The sequence below is a fragment of the Propithecus coquereli genome, unplaced genomic scaffold (genome assembly GCF_000956105.1).
Source record: "Propithecus coquereli isolate 6110/MARCELLA unplaced genomic scaffold, Pcoq_1.0 Scaffold557, whole genome shotgun sequence".
NCBI classification, from domain to species: domain Eukaryota; kingdom Metazoa; phylum Chordata; class Mammalia; order Primates; family Indriidae; genus Propithecus; species Propithecus coquereli.
Window position 1 is genome coordinate 809,079 of NW_012151474.1, and position 23,980 is coordinate 833,058.

Genomic DNA, 23,980 nt, shown 5'->3' on the forward strand with positions numbered 1-23,980 from the left:
TTGGAACTCAGCACGCAGGCTCAGAAGAGCCAACCCTGAGCTTGGGCTCCTCGTGCATCTTACCTGACTTGCTCCCAGGTCTTGGTGGCCAGGTGCAGGACCCAGAGATCCCTGTAGTGGTAGAACTGCTCTCCGTCGGGGGAAGCGAACTCCCCTCCGAAGACCCACAGCTGCCCGCCGCCTTGGGGCACCACCACCGCCTGTCAAGAGAAAGGACAAGGTCAGGGTGCAGCCACACACCAGAGAGGCCGGCTCCACGGGTGACCAGCGGTGGTGGCACCACCAAGCCCAGCACTCCGCTGGCCCCACACTCAGCCATCCTCTCCTCCTGCCTCTGACGGAAGGTCCCTGAAAAGGCGGCCGTCCAGCTCACCGTCCTTCATCAAAAGTCTAACAAGCTTTCGTGTATTCCTAGGCTGCAAACAGACATCCACTTACACTTGGACAATACGTCCCATTAAAATGGACAGTTACTTCAAAAACTAACATCAGTATCACACAACCTGACCGAGTGTCTTCTTTCCAGTAGCATCGTAACAAAGCTGCCCGCCTGCCCCCATCAGTCCCTTCCAGCCGTTAAGTAGTGTCCACCTAAACTACCCACACGTAAAAGGTACACACAGTAGGGAGCATGCAGGCGACACTACTCACGCTTGCTTTTAAAAGACTTAAGCAGAGCAGTTAACGGCAAAGGAAAGCAGTGGCATTGATGCCCTCTGGGCCAACGTGGCAGAAGCTCTCACCGTCCTCAACCAGCCAGCAGAAGCCGGGGAGAGCGCGCAGTCCCGACCGGAAGCTGCCGACCACCCAGCCCAGAACGTCAAGTCAGAAACGAGGATATCCCTAATCAGTCAGTGGATTCCACCAAGCGCTCCAGGCAGGGGGTCCCTCTGGCCCACTCCCTCTCAGGACCCCAGGAGCCGTGGGCGGCAGAGTCTCTGGGAGGCGGCACGAGCCTGCCCACGGAAAGAACATAGACTGTCCTCAGTTAAAGATGTACATTGCGAACCTTACAGCAAACAAAACAAAACAAAGAAAAAAAAGGGATTGCTAATAAGCCAACAGAGAAATAAAAATAGGATATTAAAATCCAAAAGGCAAGAAAAAAAGAGAAAAAATGCAGTACAGTTGGGACAAATAGAGCAATATCAAAAACATTACTGATGGCCACATCAATAATTACATTAAACATAGGGAATAACACCGATTCAAAAGCAAAGACTGCCAAAATAGATAAAAATAAGACTCAACCACAGCACTGCTTACAAGAAACGCACTTTAAATACAAAGACACTGGTGGGTTAAGAGGAAAAGACGTACCACGGTAACACTAATACTGAGAAACCGGGGGTGGCTGTGCTAACAGCACACAAGCAACCTTCAGAACAAGGAAGGTTATCAGGGCTGAGTCAGCAGGATCTGGAGAACCTGAACGCCATCAACCACCCTAACCCAGTGAGGACACACAGCAGCCCGCAACGTACGTTCTTTGCAAACACACAGAGAACGTGCACCAGGACAGAGCACGGTAGCCTGTAATCCTCAAACTCAGAAGGATTGGATTAGAAATGAGCAACAAAAAGACACTTGGAAAATTCCCAAGTTTCCTCACGAACACGCTGAGGCCGACAGGAAGACCACTGCCATTTTTTTTTAACCATCTTGATCTTTTTTCTTTTTCACCCTTTCTTGTGAGAACATGCATTTCATTTCAAGTGAGTTTTACTTAGTTATTACTTTGGGGAAAACAAATCACCCAGTGAACTGAGAGTCCCTCGCACCGCAACGGCCCTGCTGGCAGCCAGCGCCCCAGTCCTCAGCAGGCCACACGCTGTCCGCGGCGCAGACCCCCGTCCTCCTGGGAGACGGGACGCTGACAGAAAACTGCTGAAGCCCGTTAAAGTCACTCTGTCACACAGGCAAGGGAAAGCACGACCCTGCACTGCGCCGCATTCTTTTCAAAAAAAGCCACCTGAACTCTCAAATGACACACTCAAATCCCACTCCTCCAAAATCCAGATCTTTTCTTTCTCTTCTCCTTTTACCTGATTACAGGGCAGATAAAGAACATGACTTCTAGCGTTGTACTCATTAAACCAGCCCACAATGAAGAAACCTGTTTACGTCCCAGAGTTCACGTAGCAGGATTTGAACTGCAATGACCTACAGGCAGAAGACTTCGCAACCAATCTCTGTCCCACACCTCTCTGGTTCACCGCGAACGCGTCGTGTAAACAGCAAGATGACCCTGACTGCATGGAGATCACCACCCAGACTAGACCAGCATCCCCGTGAGTGATAGCTGCCAAGCATCCTCCGAAACGGAAGTTAAAATCGCAAAGGCTTTCGTGACTTGATTTTTCAAGCATGCAGTTAGTAACAGTGATTAAAACGGATAAGAAAACGAACACGAGAGCAGCCCCAGAGCCTGCCTGGCGGGGGGCGCAGGGAGGAAGCACGATGCAGCACCCGGACACCAGCACCCACTGGGCCCCACGAGCCCGAGGGGCATCGGGAGAGCTGCATACGCTGAGCACTCACTGAGCTCGGCTTGCAGGCCCGAAACAGACTGTCGGTTCCCCAGAACCAGAGCAGGTTCTGGTGGACAGACGCGAACTTACCAAGATTTATTTACTTATTAAAATCCAAGATCGGATTTTTAAACTAGAAAATAAGTGAATTCCTTTATTGCATCAGACGAGCCTGTCCACGCCCCGTGGGCCTGCCTCTGCGTAAGACATTCATGAGGCTGGGGCAGGTCGGTTCTCCTCTCAGGCCCCACTTCAGATCAGGAGCTGCTTCTAAGCAAAGAATCAGAAAAAGGGGAGCCCTGTACCACAGAGGACTGTTTTATCCACGCTGCACTGATATAGTGATCCTTCTCCACGCTGGAAAGGCAGGCACTCGTTCAAACTGTATTTTGAGCGAGCCCAACTATTCCAAACAGAGAGTTACAACAATGAACAAGGACAGACACCCATCTCCACGGAGCTTACAGAGTATCTACGACCAGGGATACTTCCTTGCCGGGAATACAACAGCTCTGACAATGCTTTCCTTGTGAGAGAAACCAGCCAACAATAGGCCAGCTTAGAGTACTCTTCATTATCCCAGCTGCGACTTGTTTCACTCTAAAGCAGTCATCTGCCCTCCACCATTTATACCTTCCCTGAACACCTTGCTCTCATTTTCACCAGCTAATCCGAATCTCGGGCCAGTGGGGCCTCCTACTCACATGGGGACTACTCCGTGCCAGCACTGCGCCAAGGGGCTATTCCGTGCCAGGCACGACACTAGTATTTTTACACAGAGTGTTTCACATGATCTTCACACCACCTGGGGCAGCAGGTGTTGCGCAGTGAAGAAATGGAAGTGCGAAGCTTCCTAAGGAGCCCCAGCGAGAAAACAGCAGGCCCAGGCCCAGCCTCTCTGCACCAGGCGACCTGTCACTCACAAACCCTGAAAGTGTCTGTGTCACTCTCACACGGGAACAGGGAGGCTGACAGTCAGCATTGGCATTACCTGGTGGGCGCAGCGCCTTGGAGGTGGATTGGGGATGTCGACTTTAGACCAGCTGTCCTTTCTGATATTGTAGACGTAGAGCTCGTTATACAAAAAAGTCTGCAGGAAGGAAGAGGAACTTCAGTGTCATAGACAGGATGTTTCCAGGCAGGTGACAGTAAGTTTCAAGAATGATCTTAATCATTAGAATTCTCTGGGAAACTTGAATCTTAAAGCAATATAAATCGTAGCAATGTAGGGAGGCTACGTGGCTGGTCCCCTGGGATCCTTTGGGATGACAACATAATGAAAAAGAACAAATGTCCACCATGCCAGTAATCACTGTAAGGTACTGAGAGCCTCTGATGCTAAGATTTGTCATTCTCCTAACTCAAGCCTAGTTGTCAAATGCATGACACTCTGAGAGGAAGATGGACAACCAAGTCGTTTGACAGACAGAGGTCCTCGTGGGCTGGAGGGGCGGTGAGCTCACACTTTTCGACTGTTTCGTAGGCAACTCTGAAAGACAGGTCTTTCTGGCCTGCTCAAAAATAAAGCCAGCCCTAAAATTCATCACACTTTCCCTGCCAAGCCAACTCTGAAAGCTGTGAGTGTGAAATGCAAAAGCCCATGGAGGGGAAGGACAGCACGCACGATCCACCGCGATGAGGGGGCCCTGGCTGACCCAGCAAGTGGTGACAGGAGCAGCTGTGTGGCGGGGCACAGGCGTAGCTATGAGTTAAGGACACGAGGACACCCTGCACGACTGATGTACACAGTCGCTCCAGTGCCTGGACTGCCCTGATGACCAGTGAAGGACAACATCTCACACCAGGCCCCGTGGGTCAGGAGCAAGATACACAAGCGGGAGTGAAAGGACCAAGTTGGATTTGGTGTCACTGCTATAAGTTCATTTTACTCCAAATGATGCCCATGATAATTTCGGAGAAGAAAAAAAATATATACTTTACTTTTTGGCCATTGAAATATTCACCTCCGAAAAGGATCAATTCATCTTTCTCAGGATGTGCGGAGAGGGAGGCATTTAACCTACGAGAGACATAAGAAGAAAGTCAACACAAAGTCACACCCTGTGTGCCCATCTGAGAGCTGGTCGCTTTCCTTCTCTGTCACCCCTCACCTCTGAGCAAGTGACCACTCAACCCTGCATCTGAGGTCAGTGGGTAATCACCATCCCTGCACCTCGCACAGTGAAAACTTCCCCTCCCAGAGGGTGGAATACTGGCTTCCACTCAGGCTTGGGCAGGGTTAGGAAGACAGCAGTCCTGCGAGTTTAATCCCATGCAGAGGGAAATGAAGCAAACCACTCCCCAACCAAAACAGGCCAGATGCCTGTGAAGTTTACATTTCCCCTTCTCTGAATGATACAGTGTCTTTTTTTATTTCAACATACTATGGGGGCACAAATGTTTAGGTTACATATATTGCCTTTGCTCCGCCCGAGTCAGAGCTTCCAGCATGTCCATCCCCTAGACAGTGCACACTGCACCCATTAGGTGTGAATATACCCATCCCCTCCCCCACTGCCTGACATCCAATAGATGTTATTCTCGAACTCCTGACCTTGAGTGATCCACCCGCCTCGGCCTCCCGGAGTGCTAGGATTACAGGCGTGAGCCACCACGCCCGGCCGAATAGATGTTATTCTTATATGTGCACTTAAGTGTTCATCAGTTAATACCAATTTGATGGTGAGTACATGTGCTACTTGTTTTTCCATTCCTGTGATACTTCACTTAGTAGAATGGGCTCCAGCTCCATCCAGGATAATATAAGAGGTGCTAGATCACCATTATTTTTGTGGCTGAGTAGTACTCCATGGTATACACATACCACATTTCATTAATCCACTCATGGATTGATGGGCACTTGGGTTGTTTCCACACCTATGCAATTGTGAACCGTGCTGCCATAAACATTCAAGTGCAGATGTCTTTTTATCAGGGCATTGTATCATTCCTAGGCTCCTAACTGGTCATGTCTTCCCACTACTCCATGAACAGCAAATAGAAGAATTACAGAGCCCTAGATCAAATCATAAAACAATTAAAACTCAGAAGCCGAGAGGACAAGAGTTGATGCAGAGAAATAAGAAGTTGGACGAGGGCCAAAACCTGCTCACTACAGCTCACTCCACAAGACTTTTAAAAACCCTGTAAGACTTGTGATTTTTTCACATAATTTACAAATGCATTTAAAATGGCTTAAGTGCAGTTTATGTTTACTAATCAAACTTTTCACATGAGAATTTAAAAGCATTGCAAACAGAGCAAAACGCTATGGTGATTCCCAGCTTTCCAACTATGATAATGCACTTTTAGAACACCTTAAAAACCAAATAGAAGTCCACTGGGGCAACATTTCTACCCACACATTGCTGCCAGCTGGAGAACTTTCCGACCCAGCACAGCCTCCCTGGGGCAGTGGCTGGAGCCTGGTTCCCTGGATTCTGCGTGACAGCAACAGCGGGCAGCTCACTGCAGTTATCCACAAGGAAATCACTGAAACAGGGCGTAATGGTGAAGATGTGCCAAGTGGCTGGTCACTTATGAAAAGGTAGTGTCAATTTATTTTATTAATTTTTTTTTACTTTTTGTTTTATTATTTTTTTATTTTTATTTTTTGAGACAGAGTCTCACTCTGTCGCCCTGGCTAGAGTGCATGGTGTTATCCCAGCTCACTGCAACCTCGAACTCTTGGGCTCAAGTGATCCTCCTGTCTCAGCCTCCCAAGTGGCTGGGACTACATGTATGTGCACAACGCCCAGCTGATTTTTCTACTTTTAGTAGAGATGGGGGTCTCGCTCTTATTCAGGCTGGTCTCAAACTCCTGACTTCAAGCAATCCTCCCGCCTCGGCCTTCCAGAGTGCTGGGATTACAGGCATGAGCCACGACACCCAGCCCACAGTGGCAACTTAAAGCAGTTTTCTGATTTACAAAAGGAAACAGTCCAACAACAAGATGCAGAGAACCCTTGCTTGCTTACCGTGGTGAAGGTGGGGAGCACGGGGTTTCCACAATCTGAGTCTTTCTGGCATCCAGCGTCTGGAAATGGGCTATGAGAGCTTCCAGGTCTTCCTAAGGGCAGACAAGCAGGCACATGTAAGCTGGTTCTAAACCTGTCGGCTTTTCTCCTCTGCCAGCGTGATCTGACTGGGGTTCCACCAAATCTGTGCATCACAACACACTCTGCCTGTGTGTGAAATGCATAGAATTTGGCATATTAAATATACCAAATTTAAAATATTTAGAGCTTGACCTCAATGGCAGTTGGCTTACAAGCGTAGACGTGCGCACTACCAAGTACTGTCTCATCCCAAAGCCCTCACACTCCCCCCGAAGGGCCTTCTGTTTAGACAAGCCCACCCTGACTTCACTGCGAACACCTGACACCCCTCGTAAACTACTGTCCTCACTGTCTGCACAGCAGGGTCTGATGTTTCTCTTGCTCACGTATTTCCTATTTCCTCTACCTCTCCCCCACCAAAGTGGTAAGATACTAGCTCCACAAGAGCAAGATTCGTGTCTGGCTAGAAAAGTACCTGCACAAGGGGGCTTAGCAAATACCAGCTGCCGTCTATCTGCATAAGGAGGTCTCTGTTTCTACGACTGTACAAGCAGCCTTAGAAGTTAATGGGGCTGGTGCGGTGGCTCATGCCTGTAATCCCAGCACTTTAGGAGGCCAAGGTGAGAGGACCCCTAGAGCCCAGGGGTTCGAGACCAGCCTAGACAGCATAGCAAGACCCATCTCTACAAAATAAGCCATGTATTGTGGCACGAACCCCTGTAGTCCCAGCTACTCGGGAGGCTCAGGCAGGAGGATCACTTGAGGCCAGGAGTTGGAGGCAGCAGTGAGCTATGGTAACACCACCGCACTCCAGCCTACAGAGGGCTACAGAGTGAGACTCTACCTCAAAAAAAAAACAAAAAAAGAAGTGAAGGTGCTGAGTTGCTTCTGGGACCAAGTGTTCCTACCTCAGTCCAGTGCCAGGCTCCCTGCGTTTACAAGACGCCCTGCCCCCAGCGATGCCTGGCCTGTATGCCATGTGGAAAGTTCTCTTCTATCCTTAATCGCTTCTCTGAACTCTCACCCCTCACCTTGCTCAAACTGAGACCTGGGATCAGCCCTCCTTCCCCTCCTCCCTCTTCCTCCTTCTCCTTCTCCCCCGCCCCACACGCCACAGCCCATGCTCCCTCATAGCACACTCTGCAGGGCCTGAAGACAGGTTAGCTGTCCTTCTTGCACCTCAAGACACCTCCAGACCTTGTTCCCTCCCTCAAGCCCACCTCTCCAGCCTCACCTCCCACCCCAACCCTCAGCCTCCACGAGGCACTGGGTCCTCTCCCTTCCGCTAATGAACACACCACATTCATAACCTCAGAATGTTAGAGCCTAAGGAGGGTTCTAGGGAAAGTCCAACCCCATCATCTGACAGGTGAACGGCTCAGGAAGAAAAGGGGCAAAGGAATGTGGTCAGGAGCTCCAGACTGGGATGTCTGGTCAATCCCCAATTCCACACCGCTTCCCGGCTATGTGACCCTGAGGTGTATAACCCGCTGGTCTCTGATTTTCTGACTGTCGTATGGGAATGCCAGGGCTGCCTGACTGGCAGGCTGTGAGGATGAAAGCTCAGGCAGCGCAGTGCCCGGCACACAGCACACACTCAGCAGATACCGGCCAGTAAAACCGCCCGCGAGCAGCAGTCAACAGAAACAGAACCCACTCAAGCCCAAGCTGATCCACCTGCAGATCCGGGGATGGGGGAGGGAGGGGAAAATACCAGCACGGTGGTCACCGTCACCTGTTGGGGTGTAACAGAGGAAACACCTGAAAAAGCATAAAACGTTTTACCAGTTGTCTCTTTAAAACACCCCCTACTCTTTTTGGGAATCAAAGCCTGCATCCCTGCCCAAGGCCAGTAATCAGAGGAGTGGCTCCAGGGAACTGTCCCAGCAGAGGTCACCAGATCCGTCCCGGGAGACGGGGTCAGAGACAGGGTCGATCAGAGTCATCAACTATCCTTAAACAGCAACAGCCCCAAGCTGAAAACTCCTTTGAAAGTTCTGTATTTCTGCTTATAGTTAGGACTGTGGCACTTCAAGACACGAATGTGCCACACTCCTCATTTGCCAGCAAGTTAATAAACTCCCTTCCTTCTCCTCAAACCACGTGTCCTCGTTCCCTGATGCGGCCTGGGGACGAGCGCCCAACTTCCGGTAGCGGGACACCCTGCAGTGCCAGCGGCTTCTTCACTCACTCAACAGCGCTGGATGCGCACGCCTCAGGGATGCTGCGACGATTACTCGTCCTCTTTCGAAAAATGAGAAGAGCGAGGCTCAGGAAAGTCAAGGGCCTTACTCCCTGACAGCACACCTTGCCGAGGAGGCCCGGCCATCCCCACGGCCTCCTGTGCTAACCCTCAGCCTCTGCCCGCCACCCTGCTTCTGCCCGAGGGACAGGGCGGAGGAGAAACGCACGGGAGCCACACGAAGGGAGGCGAGCGCGTCCAAAGCGGCAGCTCCCTCGCTCTCCGCGGGCCGGGCGGGCACACGAGGAGGCCCGGGGGGAGGCGGGCCAGGTGCAGGCTTTGCCCGGGCAGGGCGCCAGACCGCAACTACGGCTTCACGCTCTCCCGCGGAGCCGGCGCCGACCACGGCGCACTCGAGGACCCGCCGTCCGGAGGGCGCAGGGACTCGGCCAGGCAGCACGGCGGGGCGTCGGGACGCGGACCCCGTGTGTCCCGCCCGCGGGGCCCGCTCACCTCCTCCTTCCGCGAGCGCTTGGACACCTTCTTCTCCATCTTGGCGGCCGTCTTCTCCGCCCCGCGGCCCTTCTTCTCCTTCTTGCCCTTCTTGCCCATCGCGCCGGCCCGCGTACAAACACCACAGAAGCCGGGCGCAGCGCGCGCCGCCCGCCCAGAAGCAGGTGTTGGCGGGGGAGGACCCGGCGCGCGGAAATAGCGTCACTTCCGGTCTGGACCCGGGCCACTTCCGGCGGAAGTGGCGGCGGTACTGGCGCTGCACTCCGTCTTGTTTTCGTGCTAGGTCTTTGCGAGCTGGCTTTGGGGCCTCGGGCTCCGGCTCACGTCCGAGGGGAAGCGGGCCGAGCCGGCCCGAGGTGCCTGGGCCTCGCGCCGCCCTCACGCCCCGCGCCTGGGAGACGCGGCCGCTTTTGCCGGCGGCGCAGCCCTCGGTGGAGTCGCCTGATGGGGGGCTCGGCGCGGTAGCCGCCTTCTCTTCCATCTTGGACTCTGTCACGTGAATGCCGTCCTGCCCCATCCGTTTGCAACGTGCCAGATAGCGTTAGGTGCTCAGGGTGTTGTGCCGAACAAGAAGCCACGGTTAGTGCGTTCTGCTCGCTGTGTGGGTTTCCCCAAATGTCCTGATGCAGACAGCATTTGTTTCTTAGTCGGCAGGCTCGGGCGGTGATGACGTCCCAAGAGTGGTCAGTTTATCAGGCCTGAGAAACAAAGATGAGTAAGATCCAACTGCCTGCTAGGAAGCTGCATTTTAGGTTTTGCCGCAAATAATGTAATAAATGGCAAAATCATTTGTAGAACGTGGAGTATTACGATTTGAAAGAGCGGAGTGAAAATGCTAATCACTACTTAAAAGATGTCATCTTTGGCCTTGTAATCAAGGAAATAAAGGAAATCAAGAACAAGGAAAGAGCTGGGCGCGGTGGCTTACACCTGTAATCCCAGCATTCTGGGAGGCCGAGGCAAGGAGGATCTCTTGAGCCCGGGAGTTTGAGGTTGCAGTGCTGTCATGGTTTGAGACTTACAGTGAGCTGCCATGGCGCCACTGCACTTTACCCAGGGCAACAAAGCAAGACTCCCTCTCCAAAAAAAAAAAGTAAGCAAGCAAGTGCACGCGCGCGCGGACACACACACACACACACACACACACACACAGACACACAAAGGAAAACAAAAATCAGGGAAAGGAAAAGCATACGTCAGGAAATAATCTAGTTTCTTACTTTGTGTGTGAACTGCCAAAGAACTCAGCCTTCAAGAAGTTGACTTAGGTCCAACCAATTACTGGTCACAGAGCAGCCAGGGAGGAGTGATTCTCCAACTCCAAACCTCGTCCATAAACCTAGCTGTTTAAGAAGAAAAATGAAATTTGGGGAAATAGGGAAGAAAAGGTAGAACTGGGTTAAAGCTGCCTCGATCAACTCCAGCACTGCTTGGAGGAGAATGGAACATGGGTGACAGTAGGAAAAAAGAACCAGTTGGAAGCTAATCAGAAAGGAGCTGGAGAATTTCACAGAAACATGGCCTGAGCCTGCAGACATGATTGTCTTGTATGATGCGCTACAAAAGGCTGAACCCTCACTGTTGCCCTGGGAAACAACAACCGGATTCCCTCTAGTGTGCTGTGACTTTCAGAACATGCCTAATCCTTTCATGCTTCTCTAAGTAGGCTGGATAACCTCGAGGCAGGCAACGCACTTGAAGCAAAATGGCCCTTGAGCCATAGCGCATCTGTCTGCAGCACATCACAGTGGTCCCCACTTAAGCGCTGTGAAGGGGGGAGTGTAATCACCTGCTGGAGGTTTGGGAGGATCTCATAGACGCTGAGTTGAAGACTTTTAGTATCCAAAAGAATCTTGAAGCTAAATGGGGAGGCTCTTGGATTATGTGTGTCATGGTGATTTATGTTAGGTTGAAATCTCATTACTGAGAAAGAAAGGGAAGAGAACATCTAAAATGAGATCAGACCCTAAAATAGTAAGAAGATTAAGTACAGGTTCCTATTTTAGTAAAATTCACATTTTTGAAATGTTAACGTATTATCTCAAATCTAATACATCACATTTAGAGTGTATCTTTTGGGTGATCAAGCGCCCTCTGCTGCCCTTAAACTGAAGTCCAGACGAGAAAAATAAAATCCATTGATAATGGACTAACTTGAAGGAAGGTATGCTCATTTCTAATCACCCTCACAAGCAATTAATCAGTGTGATGGGAAGGTTCTCCCAAGTGTGGTATGGATGAGGTGGTTCTCTGCACATTTCCCTTCTGGAAAGTGAGAATAATCCAACCAGCCCACCTACCACACAGAGTACTCGGGACAACGAAGTGAAATAATAAAGCTTAGAAAAGTAAAAAGCAAAATGCAAATTTTAGAGGTTCTACATGCTGTTAAGTAAGGCCATGACTCTGAACAGGCTGACAATTCATTTCATTTAGCAACGCGAATTGAACACCACGGTGTGTGTAACATTGTACCAGGCCACGTGAGGTGTGCCAAACGGAAGAGCCAGCCGCCAGCTGCAGGGAGGTTTTATTCTAGTGGGACAAACATATGAAGATGTTCCTCAAATGCTTTGTGAAGTGAAATAAGGGGTAAGAAAGGAAGGGAAGGAAGGAGGGAAAGAAGGAAACAGGGAAAAAAAGGGAGAAAGAAGAAAGTAAAGTAAAATCAAAACCATTGCTTCCTATATTCAATCCAGTTTTCTAGTGATCTAAGGGGAAAGGGTAAATCCAGTCCTGTTGCTCCATAGTGGTTAAAAGAAAAATTCTCTCCTCTTTGGGATGCTGTTTAATTTCCAAATATTTGGGGATCTTTTTATCGCCTTTTTGTTATTTATTTATCATATAATTCTTCTGTGGTCAGATGATACAGTCTGCGTGATTTCAGTCCGTTTAAACTCATTGTGACTTGGTTTATAGTCTGGCATGTGGTCCATGCTGAGAATGTTCCATGTGGCCCTGGGAGCGAAGATGATTCTGCAGTTGGGGTGGATGCAGTTCTGTGTCAGTTAGGTCCAGTTGATTAATATATGATTATACATCTTTACATATCCTTACTGAAATTTTTTCTACTTATTTGAATTAATTCCAAAGAGTAATAAAATTTACAACTATAATTAGGGATTTATCTATTTATTGTTTATATACAGTAAGTTCCGTACATTTAAAGTGTTCACACATGGCCAGGCTGGTGCACATGGGCTGCAGGGGGCAGGAGTGAACCAGAGTTGGCCCCTGCTCGCTGAGAAGGGCCACCTACTCCAGGGGAGATTCAAGGGGTGTGGAGAAAGGAGCGTAGGATTTGTCAGCCCTGAAGTTCCAAACTGGAAAGTTGTGTGTCTCTGGGTACACGGCTATCTTTTTAATGGAGATTTTCAAATTTCTTGGCATGGAGCAACACATGGAATTCTTCTACTTAAAACAATAAAGTGTTGAATTTGATATGTGTTGACACTATCAAGGTCAAATAAAAATAGAGAGCTGAATCTCTAACAAAATGTTTTATGTGAGAACCACAGAATTGCAATTTGGGGCACGCACACTGACCGGGGTGGTCTTCGGTACGTCTGAAGAACAGAGGGAAGGTTGGGGCTTTATCAGAAAGAGAAATGTCACGTGTGTTTTGGAAAAAAACTCACTGGCGCTAGCAAAGTTTTTAGGAGCTGGAAACTGATTGGTAAGTGATGGCTAGAGGGAACCAGCGTAGTGTCGTGGCAGGTCATTTCACAGCTACGGGGTAAAGCTGAGCTCAGGGTCGCAGCAGGTCGTCTGGGCAGCGAGCTGCGATAGGATCCCTGGGCAGGTGCTTTGCGCTCCAAATGCTTTCCTTTTCCTCTGCTCTCCCAAAGCTAACTTAGTCATTTAGGACACGAGAACGCCAATTCATATAGCCAATTTTCACACCGGATGCGTACACCCATGAAACCGTCACCACAATTACGAAAGTGAACATTCGTCAGCCCAGGGCTTCCCCGTGCCCCTCTGTAACCTTTCCTTCCCCTCCCGCACCCCCGTCTCTGAGCAATCGCTGATGTATATCCTGGAACTCTTGATCAGTCTGCATCTTTTAGGGTTTTACAAAGTGGAATCTTCCAGTACGTACTGGTTTTTTGAGCGGGGGACTCTGGCTTCGTTCACTGAGCTGAATTCCTTTGTGATCCATCCATGGATGGTGTCGTGCGTGAATCAGTAGTCCATCTGTCCTTATTGCCGAGGACGGAGGATGCTTCACAGCTCGTTAACGCCCCTGATGGTGCCGTTTCAGCTGCTTCCAGTTTGGGGCTGTTACCAAAAAAGCTGCTGTGAATATTCGTGTATAAGTCTTCATATGGACCTTTCAGGTAGAAAGGAACACAAGCGTGTGTCTACCTAGCAGTAGCACAGCTGGCTCGCGTGCTAAGTGCATGTTTAGCTCTTAGAGAAGCTGCCAAACTGCTTTCTAAAGTTGTTGTTCTATTATTTTACATTCCTAGCGGCTCCACATCCTCCCCAGGGCTTGGTATGGTCAAACATTTTCATTTTAGATGTTCTAATAGGTTTATAGTTGTATCTCACTGTGGCTTCAATTTGCATTCCTTACACCAGGTGTGGCTCAGGCCTGTAGTCCCAGGCCTTCCGAAGGCTGAGGTGGGAGGGTCACTTGAGGGCGGGAGGTGGAGGTCACAGTGAACTGTGATTGTGCCGTGCACTCCGCCTGGGTGACAGAGTGAGGCCTCTAAAGCAACAAACAAAAGTGTTCATTTCCTGATGGCTAAAGATACTGAGCATTTCCTTTTTTCTTATCTGCCATCGAATATCTTCTTTTGTAAAACCTCAGTTCAAATATTTTGCCCATTTTTTATTGGATTGTTTGGGTTTTTTAAATTGAGTTTTGAGGTTTGTTTTTTTTTTTTTTTTTTTTGAGACAGAGTCTCCCTCTGTTGCCCTGGCTAGAGTGCCGTGGCGTCAGCCTAGCTCACAGCAACCTCAGACTCCTGGGCTCAAGCGATCCTCCTGCCTCAGCCTCCCGAGTAGCTGGGACTACAGGTGCACACCACCACGACCAGCTAATTTTTCTATTTTTAGTAGAGATGGGATCTCACTCTTGCTCAGGCTGGTCTCGAATCCTGAGCCAAGCGATCCTCCCGCCTCGGCCTCCCAGAGTGCTGGGATCACAGGCCTGAGCCGCTGCACCAGGCCCGTGTTTTGATTTTTACTCAGTTTGAAATACTTCCTGATTTCCCTTTTGATTTGATCTCAGACCCACGGGTTACTTAGAAGTGTGTTATTTAGCTTCCAGGTATTTGGCTGCTTTCCAGAGATCTTTCTGAAAAGTGATTTTTTTCTCCAACTGCTTTTATGATTTTATCTTATTCTGCAGTTTCACTAAGAAAAATCTAGCTATTTATTTTAGTTTATCCTGCTTGTTAATTACTAGGGTTCATGGATCTGTCTGTGGACAGTGGCATTATCATGTCTGGGAATGTTTCAATCGTTTTCTCTTCAAAAGAAAAAAAAGTGTGACACTCCTTTCTCTTTTGCCTGGGGCACCGATTAATTGTGTGCTGTCCCTTCTCCCTTCCCGGGTCTCTTCACCCGATCTTCTACATTTTCCTTCGTTTTGTGTCTGGGCCACATTCTAGATAAGTCTTTCTGATTTATCTACTAGTCCATGGATTCTTTTCTCAGCCCCAGAAAATGTTTAACCCGTCAATATGACTTCTAATCATGGTGATTATATTTTCAGAAGTTCTCTGTTTCTTTCTCAAGTCTGCTGGGTCACTGTTCTAGTGTCCTATTCCCCGAAGACATTTCAAGCTTGTCTTTTTTTTTTTTTTGAGACAGAGTCTCACTCTTTTGCCTGGGCTAGAGTGCCATGGCGTTAGCCTAGCTCACAGCAGCCTCAAACTCCTGGGCTCAAGCGATCCTTCTGCCTCAGCCTCCCAGAGTGCTAGGATTACAGGCGTGAGCCACCGCGCCCAGCCCAAGCTTGTCTTTTATTTCCTTAAATGTGGTGCGTGTGCTAATCAGTGTGTGTTGCAATGGTGCCGCTTCTTACCCTCGGAGAATTGTTTGCCAACATCCCACAAAAGATGAGAGCATCTTCTCACCAGGGGGGAAGGGCTTTGCCTTGTGTTGGAAAACCACAGGGCCTGTCAGTGCATGACCTCCTCAGTCCAGACTCATGGCGCAAGGGTTTGTGGACACCTCAGGTGATGTACCTAGACCAGAAGTCCCAGGAAGGGCTGGGCTACGGCTACACTGCCTCAAGGAACCCCTCCCGCCCTCCACGGCACTCACGTGACCTCTCCAACTTCCCGAGGCCTGGGCGAGGGTGACTTCTGCTCCGCCCTTACCCTGGAGGCAGAGCTCGGACCCTAACCCTAATCTGGAGGGATCTCTTTTAGATCCCACCTCGGGCAGCTTGGATTTGATGACTTTCTCTTGCCTTTGGAGACGGTGAAAACCAAAGTCACGTGTGGCCAGACGGGCCGTGTCTGTAAGCGGAGTCTCAGGACCCAGCCACCTTTCCTTGTTTCTACGTTCCATGAAATTCCAACTTGGTAATTCCTTGCTCCTGGTCAGCTTTCCGATGCCTTTCTGGTGCTGTTCAATGTTTATCCAGCAGTGTTTGGTTGTTTTAAGTGGGAGGAATGGTCCAGGTAACTCAGTCTCCCATATGCCTTGAAACACGGCACCGCTGCATCATTGGTTTCTCTATTTCCCACTCGCCGCGGCTGCTCTGAGCTTGATTCATTCTTACATGGTGCTTCTCAGTGTGCAGCTCATATATACTCGTTTTTAAAGTTGGGAAAATAAGGCCAGGCGCAGTGGCTCGCCCCTGTAATCCTAGCACTCTGGGAGGCCGAGGCGGGAGGATTGCTTGAGCTCAGGAGTTCGAGACCAGCCTGAGCAAGAGCAAGACCCCGTCTCTACTAAAAAGAGATAGAAATTAATCGGACAACTAAAAATATATAGAAAAAATTAGCCGGGCATGGTGGCACATGCCTGCAGTCCCAGCTACTCGGGAGGCTGAGGCAGGAGGATTGCTCGAGCCCAGGAGTTTGAGGTTGCTGTGAGCTAGGATGACGCCACGGCACTCTAGCCCGGGCAACACAGTGAGACTCTGTCTCAAAAAAATAAAAAAAATAAAGTTGGGAAAATGCAGACAAGTATGATGAAGGAAACTTCAAAGTCCCTTCTCGTCTTCCCTCTCACACAGCCGCCGTCAACGCTGGGGGCGGGGGTCCCTGTGACGGAGGCCAAGCAGAGACCCCGCTGTGGTGCGTCCACATGCTCAGGGGCCCCTGCAGGGCCACCTGCATTCCTGCTGTTTCCTGTCCCCCTTCTCACTGAGAACTGAACTCTGATCTTTTTCTTTGCCCCAAAAAATTCCTTTCTAAGAGGGCCTGGTGAGTCACGCCTACAGATGATAAAATCTCAGTAAACAGGTTTTTATGATGTAGTTTACTTCCCCACCCGATTCTGATATAGCGTCACATGAAGGATAGAAGGCCCTGATCTTAACTCAAGTGTTCCTTTCCTCTGATCCCTGGTCTTTGGACAAAGCCTAACCCTTTCAGCCAAATGTCAACTCAAGAATCCCTAAACCCACCTATAACCCGTAAGCCCCGGCTTTGAGAGGTCCCACCTTTTCAGGCCAAGGCAATGTCTGCCTTGCATGTATTGATTTGTGACTTTACCTATAAGCCCTGTCTCCCTAAAATGTATAAAACCAAACTGCCACCCAGCCACGGCGAGTCCACTTGCTCAAGGCTTCTTGGGCATGGCCCCGGGCCATGGTCCTCAGATTTGGCTCAGAATAAACCTCCTTAAATTATTTTACAGAGTTTGTCTGCTCTTCTATTGACATCACCGATCTCAGAGGCAGTACATGAAGACCAAGGACATTATGTAGGACATCAGGTGGAAGGATGGGGGAGCAGGAAACACCAAAACTCACGAAAGAGCACAGAAAATGGAACAAAGGCAGAAGAGACGCTGGAATTGGTAGTTGCAAACTAGAAAACAACCTCTAAGGTCTGTCCTATTGGCAGTTACCCAGCGATCAGGTCGTGAGGAAGCCACGAAGCTCACGCTCGCCGTGTCCGTCTGCAGCCTCACGTCCGCCTCCCGGGAGTGTGACCCCTGACCCCACCCAGACACAGCCATGGTCTCAGCTTCCCCGCACGCAGGAATCGGAGGTGCCAGACCAGAGAAGATACAGGATACAAAAAGTGCAAGCCCGACACTAATGCTACTTTTGTTTTTAAAAAGGTAAAACTCCTTGACCATTTTAAGATGCTGATGATTCTGAAAGTAAGTAGATTTTTGAAATCCCTGCACTATCCCTGTTTTGAGCATCTGGTTTGTAATCCCGCCTGTCCCAGGAACCAGCTGTTTTGCAGCCCAATAATCCCATAGTCAACAACTTATGCTCAGGGTTTATAGCGGTAGCCCCTTAAATTCCAGTGCCTGGGCCGGGTGCAGTGGCTCACGCCTGTAATCCTAGCTCTTTGGGAGGCCGAGGCAGGCAGATTGTTTGAGCTCAGGAGTTCGAAACCAGCCTGAGCAAGAGCGAGACCCCGTCTCTACTAAAAATAGAAAGAAATTAATTGTATAACTAAAAATACACAGAAAAAAAAAATTAGCCAGGCATGGTGGCACATGTCTGTAGTCCCAGCTACTTGGGAGGCTGAGGCAGGAGGATCACTTGAGCCCAGGAGTTTGAGGTTGCTGTGAGCTAGGATGATGCCATGGCACTCTAGCCCAGGCAACACAGTGAGACTCTGTCTCAAAAAAAAAAAAAAAATTCCAGTGCCTGGCCATGGAAATTCATCACACGGAACCCTCCGCTTCTCAAGAAGGGCCTCTGCCTCTCCAGTCCTTCGCGGCTCTGACCGCGGGCCATCTGGAGGTGGCCAGATGTTAACCCTTCGGGGAAGCGTGGTCCTGAAACCTCCGTTGTGGGCCCAGAGCTAACCACATCCTCCTATTCTTGGCAGTGCCAGCGAATGATGCAATTAATATCGAAGAGGTGAGAGGCAGCAGAGATGTCTTCTGAGCCAGAATCTGAGGGTGGGTATTCGGTGAGAGAAATGCCCAGTTTCATACCAGGAAGCCATTTGAGAATGCGTTCCGTGTTGCCCCGCATTTCACAGACGTCCCAGAAATAACATTTCTATTATCTGATTTTCAAGTAAATCCAAGATGTTCCCATTAACAGCATTTCCTCCTGTGGTACCGGGAACACTCGGGAAGTCAGTGCAGTGTGACAATTCACGTGTGTCTCTCCCAGCAGATTTAATCTCCTGCCTTACTCACCTGTGTGTCTCCAGGACAAAAATGTCACCCTATTTGTTCCATGTTAATAAATTGTGAATAACCAGTAAATGAATGACGTCCCCAAATGACTCATAAAGGGATGCAGAGCATGTTTATTTGGCATGGTCAAAGCAGGGGAATACTTTAGTTGGTCGAGTATTTTGGTCAATATAGTGTCCTATACGCGGGCCATTGACTGCCAAAGGCTAAGGACCTGTGCACTTGGTATCAAAACTCAAGTGAGATAAAAAGGAAGATTTAGAAAGATCCAGCAGGCACGTAGGACCAACGCATAAATCCACACCTGATGGAAGCAGAGAAGCCAGTGCCGGCTGCATTCTGAGAAAGACACAAGCCGAGTCTCCCCTACGAAGGATTCAGACCACGCGGGCCCGGCAGTATCCCCGCAAGGCTGAAATTCTGATCTTTAACATCCCTTTAAAGATCGGTGTCTCCTATTTGTCTATTTTTTTTTCTTTTTCTTTTTGCTGTAGCCAAGAAGGAAGGCCTGGGGAGGGCAGAGGGAATTCTGCAGCCGCAGGCCCTGGAAACGCTGTCTATGCTGAGAGTAAAACCCTCACTGGTTATTCCAAGGAACAGGTGGAAAGTGACCCAGGACGGAACGAGCCGTTGTGCGAGGCCTCCTGCTCCCTCTCTGCTGCCGGAGACTCTCCGCGGGGCTCTGGGCCCTCCCACCCCATCGCATGCGCCGCCGTCCTCGGAGTCCTCTCCATACTGAGACGGTTGACTAATGATCGTGTAAGTCACGTACATTTCTCCACCTCGCACGTCATCGGGGAAATGTACACTAAATCAACAACGAGATGCCCCCACGCACCCATTACGACGGCCAAAATCCAGAACAGGACAGCACCAAAGGCTGGCGAGGAGGTGGGACATCTTTTCATAGAAGTCACGTGTTCAAGGTTACCCTCAACTCATCCAAAAAAAAAAAAAAAAGAACACCCCTGTGAGGCCAGTGCTGTGGGGAAGTCAGGCTACAGCGGGTGGGTGCACGGAAGCCACCGCCCACCTTCCGGAAGGCACGCTGGTCAGGACAGACGTGGGCCTGCCGTCTCACACGGAGCACGTGGGGTCCTGGCCCACTGACAGGCTGATCGCCGAGTGTCGTCAGCATGGCCTTGGCGTTGGTCCCTGGCCTACCTGATCCTTACGTGGTGCCTCATCTCATGATCAGGATGACACGGGCATCTCGTAAGGGAGCCGCGGCCCACCAGCAGGGGCCACGATCACACCACGCCCCACACGTGACATTTCACATGAACGTATATTTAATAATAACGAAAGAACAGGCAAAAAGAGAGAAAAGCTGTGAATCCAAGTCGCTAGACTTGCCATACTTTAAAATTACCAGGTGCTGCAGGGGCGGGGCCCTCCCCCCAGGCCCCATTTTCACCCTCCACCGACCGTCCCTGCCCAGCTCCCCTGGGAAGCTGTGAGGGGTCTGCCACATACGTTCCTTGGTGCTATTTTTAAAAGCAGACAGTGGCATTTGTTTTCTCTTTCGGCATCAGGTTACTTGGGTCGGTGGTCCGGGTGCCGGCAGGGCTGAGCACATTGGCCCTTTTGGCCACTGCACAGAGATGGCCTGACCCTGTCCTGGGCCCAGGATGTGGGCAGGGAGGGCTGAAGGGCGAGAGGTCAACCGGGGCCTCGTCCAGACGGAGCTTCCTTTGAGGCCAGGCCCACGAGGTCCCACAATAGTGAGACACAGAGCCTCAGACGTGTGACTCAGACCCCTTGTGCCACCGACTCACACCCCAGAACCCCGCGGCCGGTGGGGTGGCCGTGAGCCTGGGTCACCCATGACCGGAGCCCAACAGGCCTCAGTTTCCCAAGCACCAGTCGGCTGATGCAACATCACTCAGAAGTTAGCCAGGGCCCTGAGCCCAGCAACATCCGGCTCGGCCACCAGAGGGCAGCCCTTCCCCGCAGACGCAGGCGCCGCGCCGCAGACACAAGAAGCAATCGTTGCATCAGTCAGACCAAGAAGCAAACGTTGCATCATCCTCCGGGCCAGGAGGAAGCCTGGGGACCTGCCTGCTGGCAGGGCCGAGCCCCGAGGCAGGGCGCTCTGTCCACGCAAACGTGCATCTGGCTGGCGTCCGTCCTTGTCACGGACGTCAGGCCCGACCGGAAAAGGCGCTCTGTGGGCGCTCGCAGACAGGTGGTCGGTCCCGGCAGCCACTGCCGCTGTGCTGGGGCCTCCCCTGCGGGCCTGGCCCGGAGGGAGCCGGGCTGCCTGAATTCCCTCCTACCTCCCGGACAACAGTGCGTAGGAAGCTGCGTTCTTGTTCCGCAGGTTTTAAGGGGGGCTTTGGTGCAGATGTAGCCGTAGTTTTAAAGGATGGACGAGGGGAGAGCGGCACACAGCACTCGGGTCCGCCCCTCTCAGCGTGCACACGTCCCTTCCCCACCTGCAGATGCGACCATGGGTGGGCACGGGGGGCCCTGCGGCCCACGGGGCGTCCTGCCGGGCTTGCCTCACCCAGCAGGACAGAGGGACATTTGCAGGCTGTAGAGCCACCGGCACCTGGTATCTCTTAGGTGTCCGTGGAAACCAGTAAATTACTGTTTGCCCAACAGTTCAGAAAACAAATGAGTGCAGACTCTTCCCCTGCTCCTGGCCCAGCAGGAGAAGCTATTGCCAGGGGCCAACTGTCAGCTTGTTCATAGTCTAACCTTCCATATGGTCATCGTCATCGTCACAGCACGGGAAAGAGGAGCCTGCGACCTCTGTGTCCCCCGCAGAGAGAACCTCACGTCCGCCCCGCCCAAGCTGCTGACCCCCCTTCCCTGTCCCCACCTTCCCACCACCGTCACCCTCTCCCCACTGGCTCAGCCTCCTAGAGCTTTTGCCTGTGGCTCATGTTTTGGGTTTTTTTTTTCTTTTGGAATCATTTTAGGTTTGTAGAAAAGATGCCGATAGCTCGTGGCTTCTCCCCCACGGTCCTCTCCCACACCATGGGGTACTGGCCGAAGAAACCAACATTGGTATTGGAGAAAATGAACGTGTTTCAGCCCAAAGTATGTTTCTGTGACGTGTTTCGAGGTGGCTGTTGGGAGAGCAGGCCTCCCCTGTCGGGCTCTGGAGACGCGGACAGTCAGGTGTCTCTAAAGGTCAAAAGGAAACATTCGCCATCCGCTGGCTCCAAGGGGCTGCCCTGAGGTTTCATCTGCATGACAAGAGCCCTTTGCAGGCCCGGCCTCCTCTCCTCCCCCCACCTGCCCGCCGGCTGCTGTAACCTGATCTGCACCGTACCTGTCTGGGGCTGCGGTCAGAGCCCTGTTTGGTCTGTAACCTCTAGGTGGTATATGAGCCTCCCCCACGGCACGGGGGTGGGGTAATCACTCTGCGGTCCCCCCCCCACCCCAGGGAAGAAAAAAACTTTCAGGTGAGAGTGTCAGCATTGAACTGAGACAGCAATCACATCCAGTCCCCACTTGAAGCTGAGTGTTTACCTCTTGAAGCAATTGCCACAAGTAGCCATAAGTTAACCTAACAATGCACGCCCTACAGCTCGACAATGGCTGGTCGATCACTAATCAGTGTTAGCTCAGGAAGCCCCAAGGGGATCCCTGACAAAGAACTTCCTGTCGGCCACTCCCTGTCCTCCTTTCTCCTGTCCTCCTTTTTGTAGTGGCTCGGAGGAGGCCAAGGCGGGAGAATCGCTTGAGCTCAGGAGTTCGAGACCCTCTCTACTAAAAATAGAAAAATGAGCCGGGCGTGGTGCCAAGCGCCTGTAATCCCAGCCACTCGGGAGGCTGAGGCAGGAGGATCGCTTGAGCCCAGAGATTGGAGGTTGCTATGAGCTGTGATGATGCCACCGCACTCTAGCCCAGGCAACAGAGCGAGACCCAGGCTCAAATAAATAAAATAAAATCCACCGTCTGCCGCTAATCCAAGTGTGTATTCAGCACCACGTGATCTGGGCTCCTGGGTGGCAGTCCCCCAGCCTGGCCCCAGTAAACTCTCTACCTTTGTGAATCTTGCCTCTGCATCTCCATTTCAGGTGGACGCCGCATGCGCATTGTTATTTGTGGGCTTTTTCTCCAATTAATCTCCCTTCTGTGAGTTGATTCCTCAGCAAACCTGCACAGGGCGAGGGGGAGTCTTCCCTTGGCCCCTGCGGTTCATTGCTATCGGCTAAACTCCACACGAGTCCCGCTGCCCCGGCCCCTCCACGCTGGCTCCGCCTGGCTGCCGCAGCACCGCACTGCAGACCTCGGGACTCCCGCCAGCCTCCCCGCTCCACCCAGGGTCCTGGGGCTCAGCATCCCCCGCTTCCCCACCTCTTCTCTGGACGACGACAGGAGAGCAGACCCCTCCCCACCACCCAGCCTAGGGAAAGAATAAACTTGGTCCTAAAAGCACTGTGAAGCCACGGGCTCCCTGTCAAAGTTAACTCGCAGGGATTCTCGCGTAAGCGTGCGGTGGTGTTCCAGGGGCCACACGACGCGCCACGGCCCCGGAGCATGAACGCAGAAGCGCACGCGGGAACCCGACCGTCCTGTGTTACGCCCGACATTGGGAGATTCGCAAAGACACGAAACACGCCACCTTTCTAAGTGTTACGTTTTCAGAAATAGAGGTACCTTTTACTAAAAAAATAAGTTATTTATGTTAACGTGTCATAGAATTATTGCCGAAGGGGATGGACCGCCCAGCCCCTTCCAACTTGACTGGGGTGCCCTGAACTCACCCACAAATGCAGCAGACAATGTCAGGCGTAACACAGGACGGTTGGGTTCCCGCGTGCGCTTCTGCGTTCATGCTCCGGGGCCGTGGCGCGTCGTGTGGCCCCTGGAACACCACCGCACGCTGACGCGAGAATCCCTGCGAGTTAACTTTGACACCGAGTCACGCTGTTTTTATGTGGGATTTTGGAACGTCCAAAACCTACGCTGCCACCGCCATCTTCCCAGAGTCCGTTAGGAGCTCTCCAACGGGTAGAGGGGGAGACGCGGACATGAAGCGGCCCCACGCCGGAGCGCCCGGCCAGTGCGGACGACAGGAGAGAGAGATACAGGCATAAGGTTTAGAGAGGAGAAATGACACTGTCGTTATTCAGACGCAGCACGATGTGGAGGATCCAGGGTGTACTGATCATCTGTTGGAACTAACAAGCGAATTTAGTAGGTTGCTGCATACGAGATCAACACACAAAAAATGCCGTTTTTCTACATACTAGCAACAAACAAATGATAAATGCAATCTTAAAAGTTACCATTTATAGAAGAAGCAAAAAAAAAAAAATCAAATACCTAAGAATAAATCAAAAGAAGGATGTGCAAGACCTGCACACTGAAAATACAAAATATTGTTGAGAGAAAGGAGAGGAGACCTAAGTAAGCGAGGGGGTCGCAGTGAC

The 23,980-nt window shown here is 51.1% G+C and overlaps 1 protein-coding gene across 1 annotated transcript in view; it reads right to left on the minus strand.

Moving 5' to 3' along the window:
* KLHDC4 (kelch domain containing 4) overlaps positions 1 to 9,475 on the minus strand; it is a 44,154-nt gene extending 34,679 nt beyond the window's left edge. Inside the window, exons 1-5 of the mRNA XM_012657694.1 lie at positions 9,285 to 9,475; positions 6,509 to 6,600; positions 4,473 to 4,551; positions 3,523 to 3,621; positions 64 to 200 (exon numbers count right to left, since the gene is read on the minus strand). Coding sequence (XP_012513148.1) covers positions 64 to 200; positions 3,523 to 3,621; positions 4,473 to 4,551; positions 6,509 to 6,600; positions 9,285 to 9,383 — 506 coding nt within the window. The 5' untranslated portion in view covers positions 9,384 to 9,475. The remainder of the gene's footprint in view (positions 1 to 63; positions 201 to 3,522; positions 3,622 to 4,472; positions 4,552 to 6,508; positions 6,601 to 9,284) is intronic.
* Between the last annotated feature and the right edge of the window lie 14,505 nt (positions 9,476 to 23,980).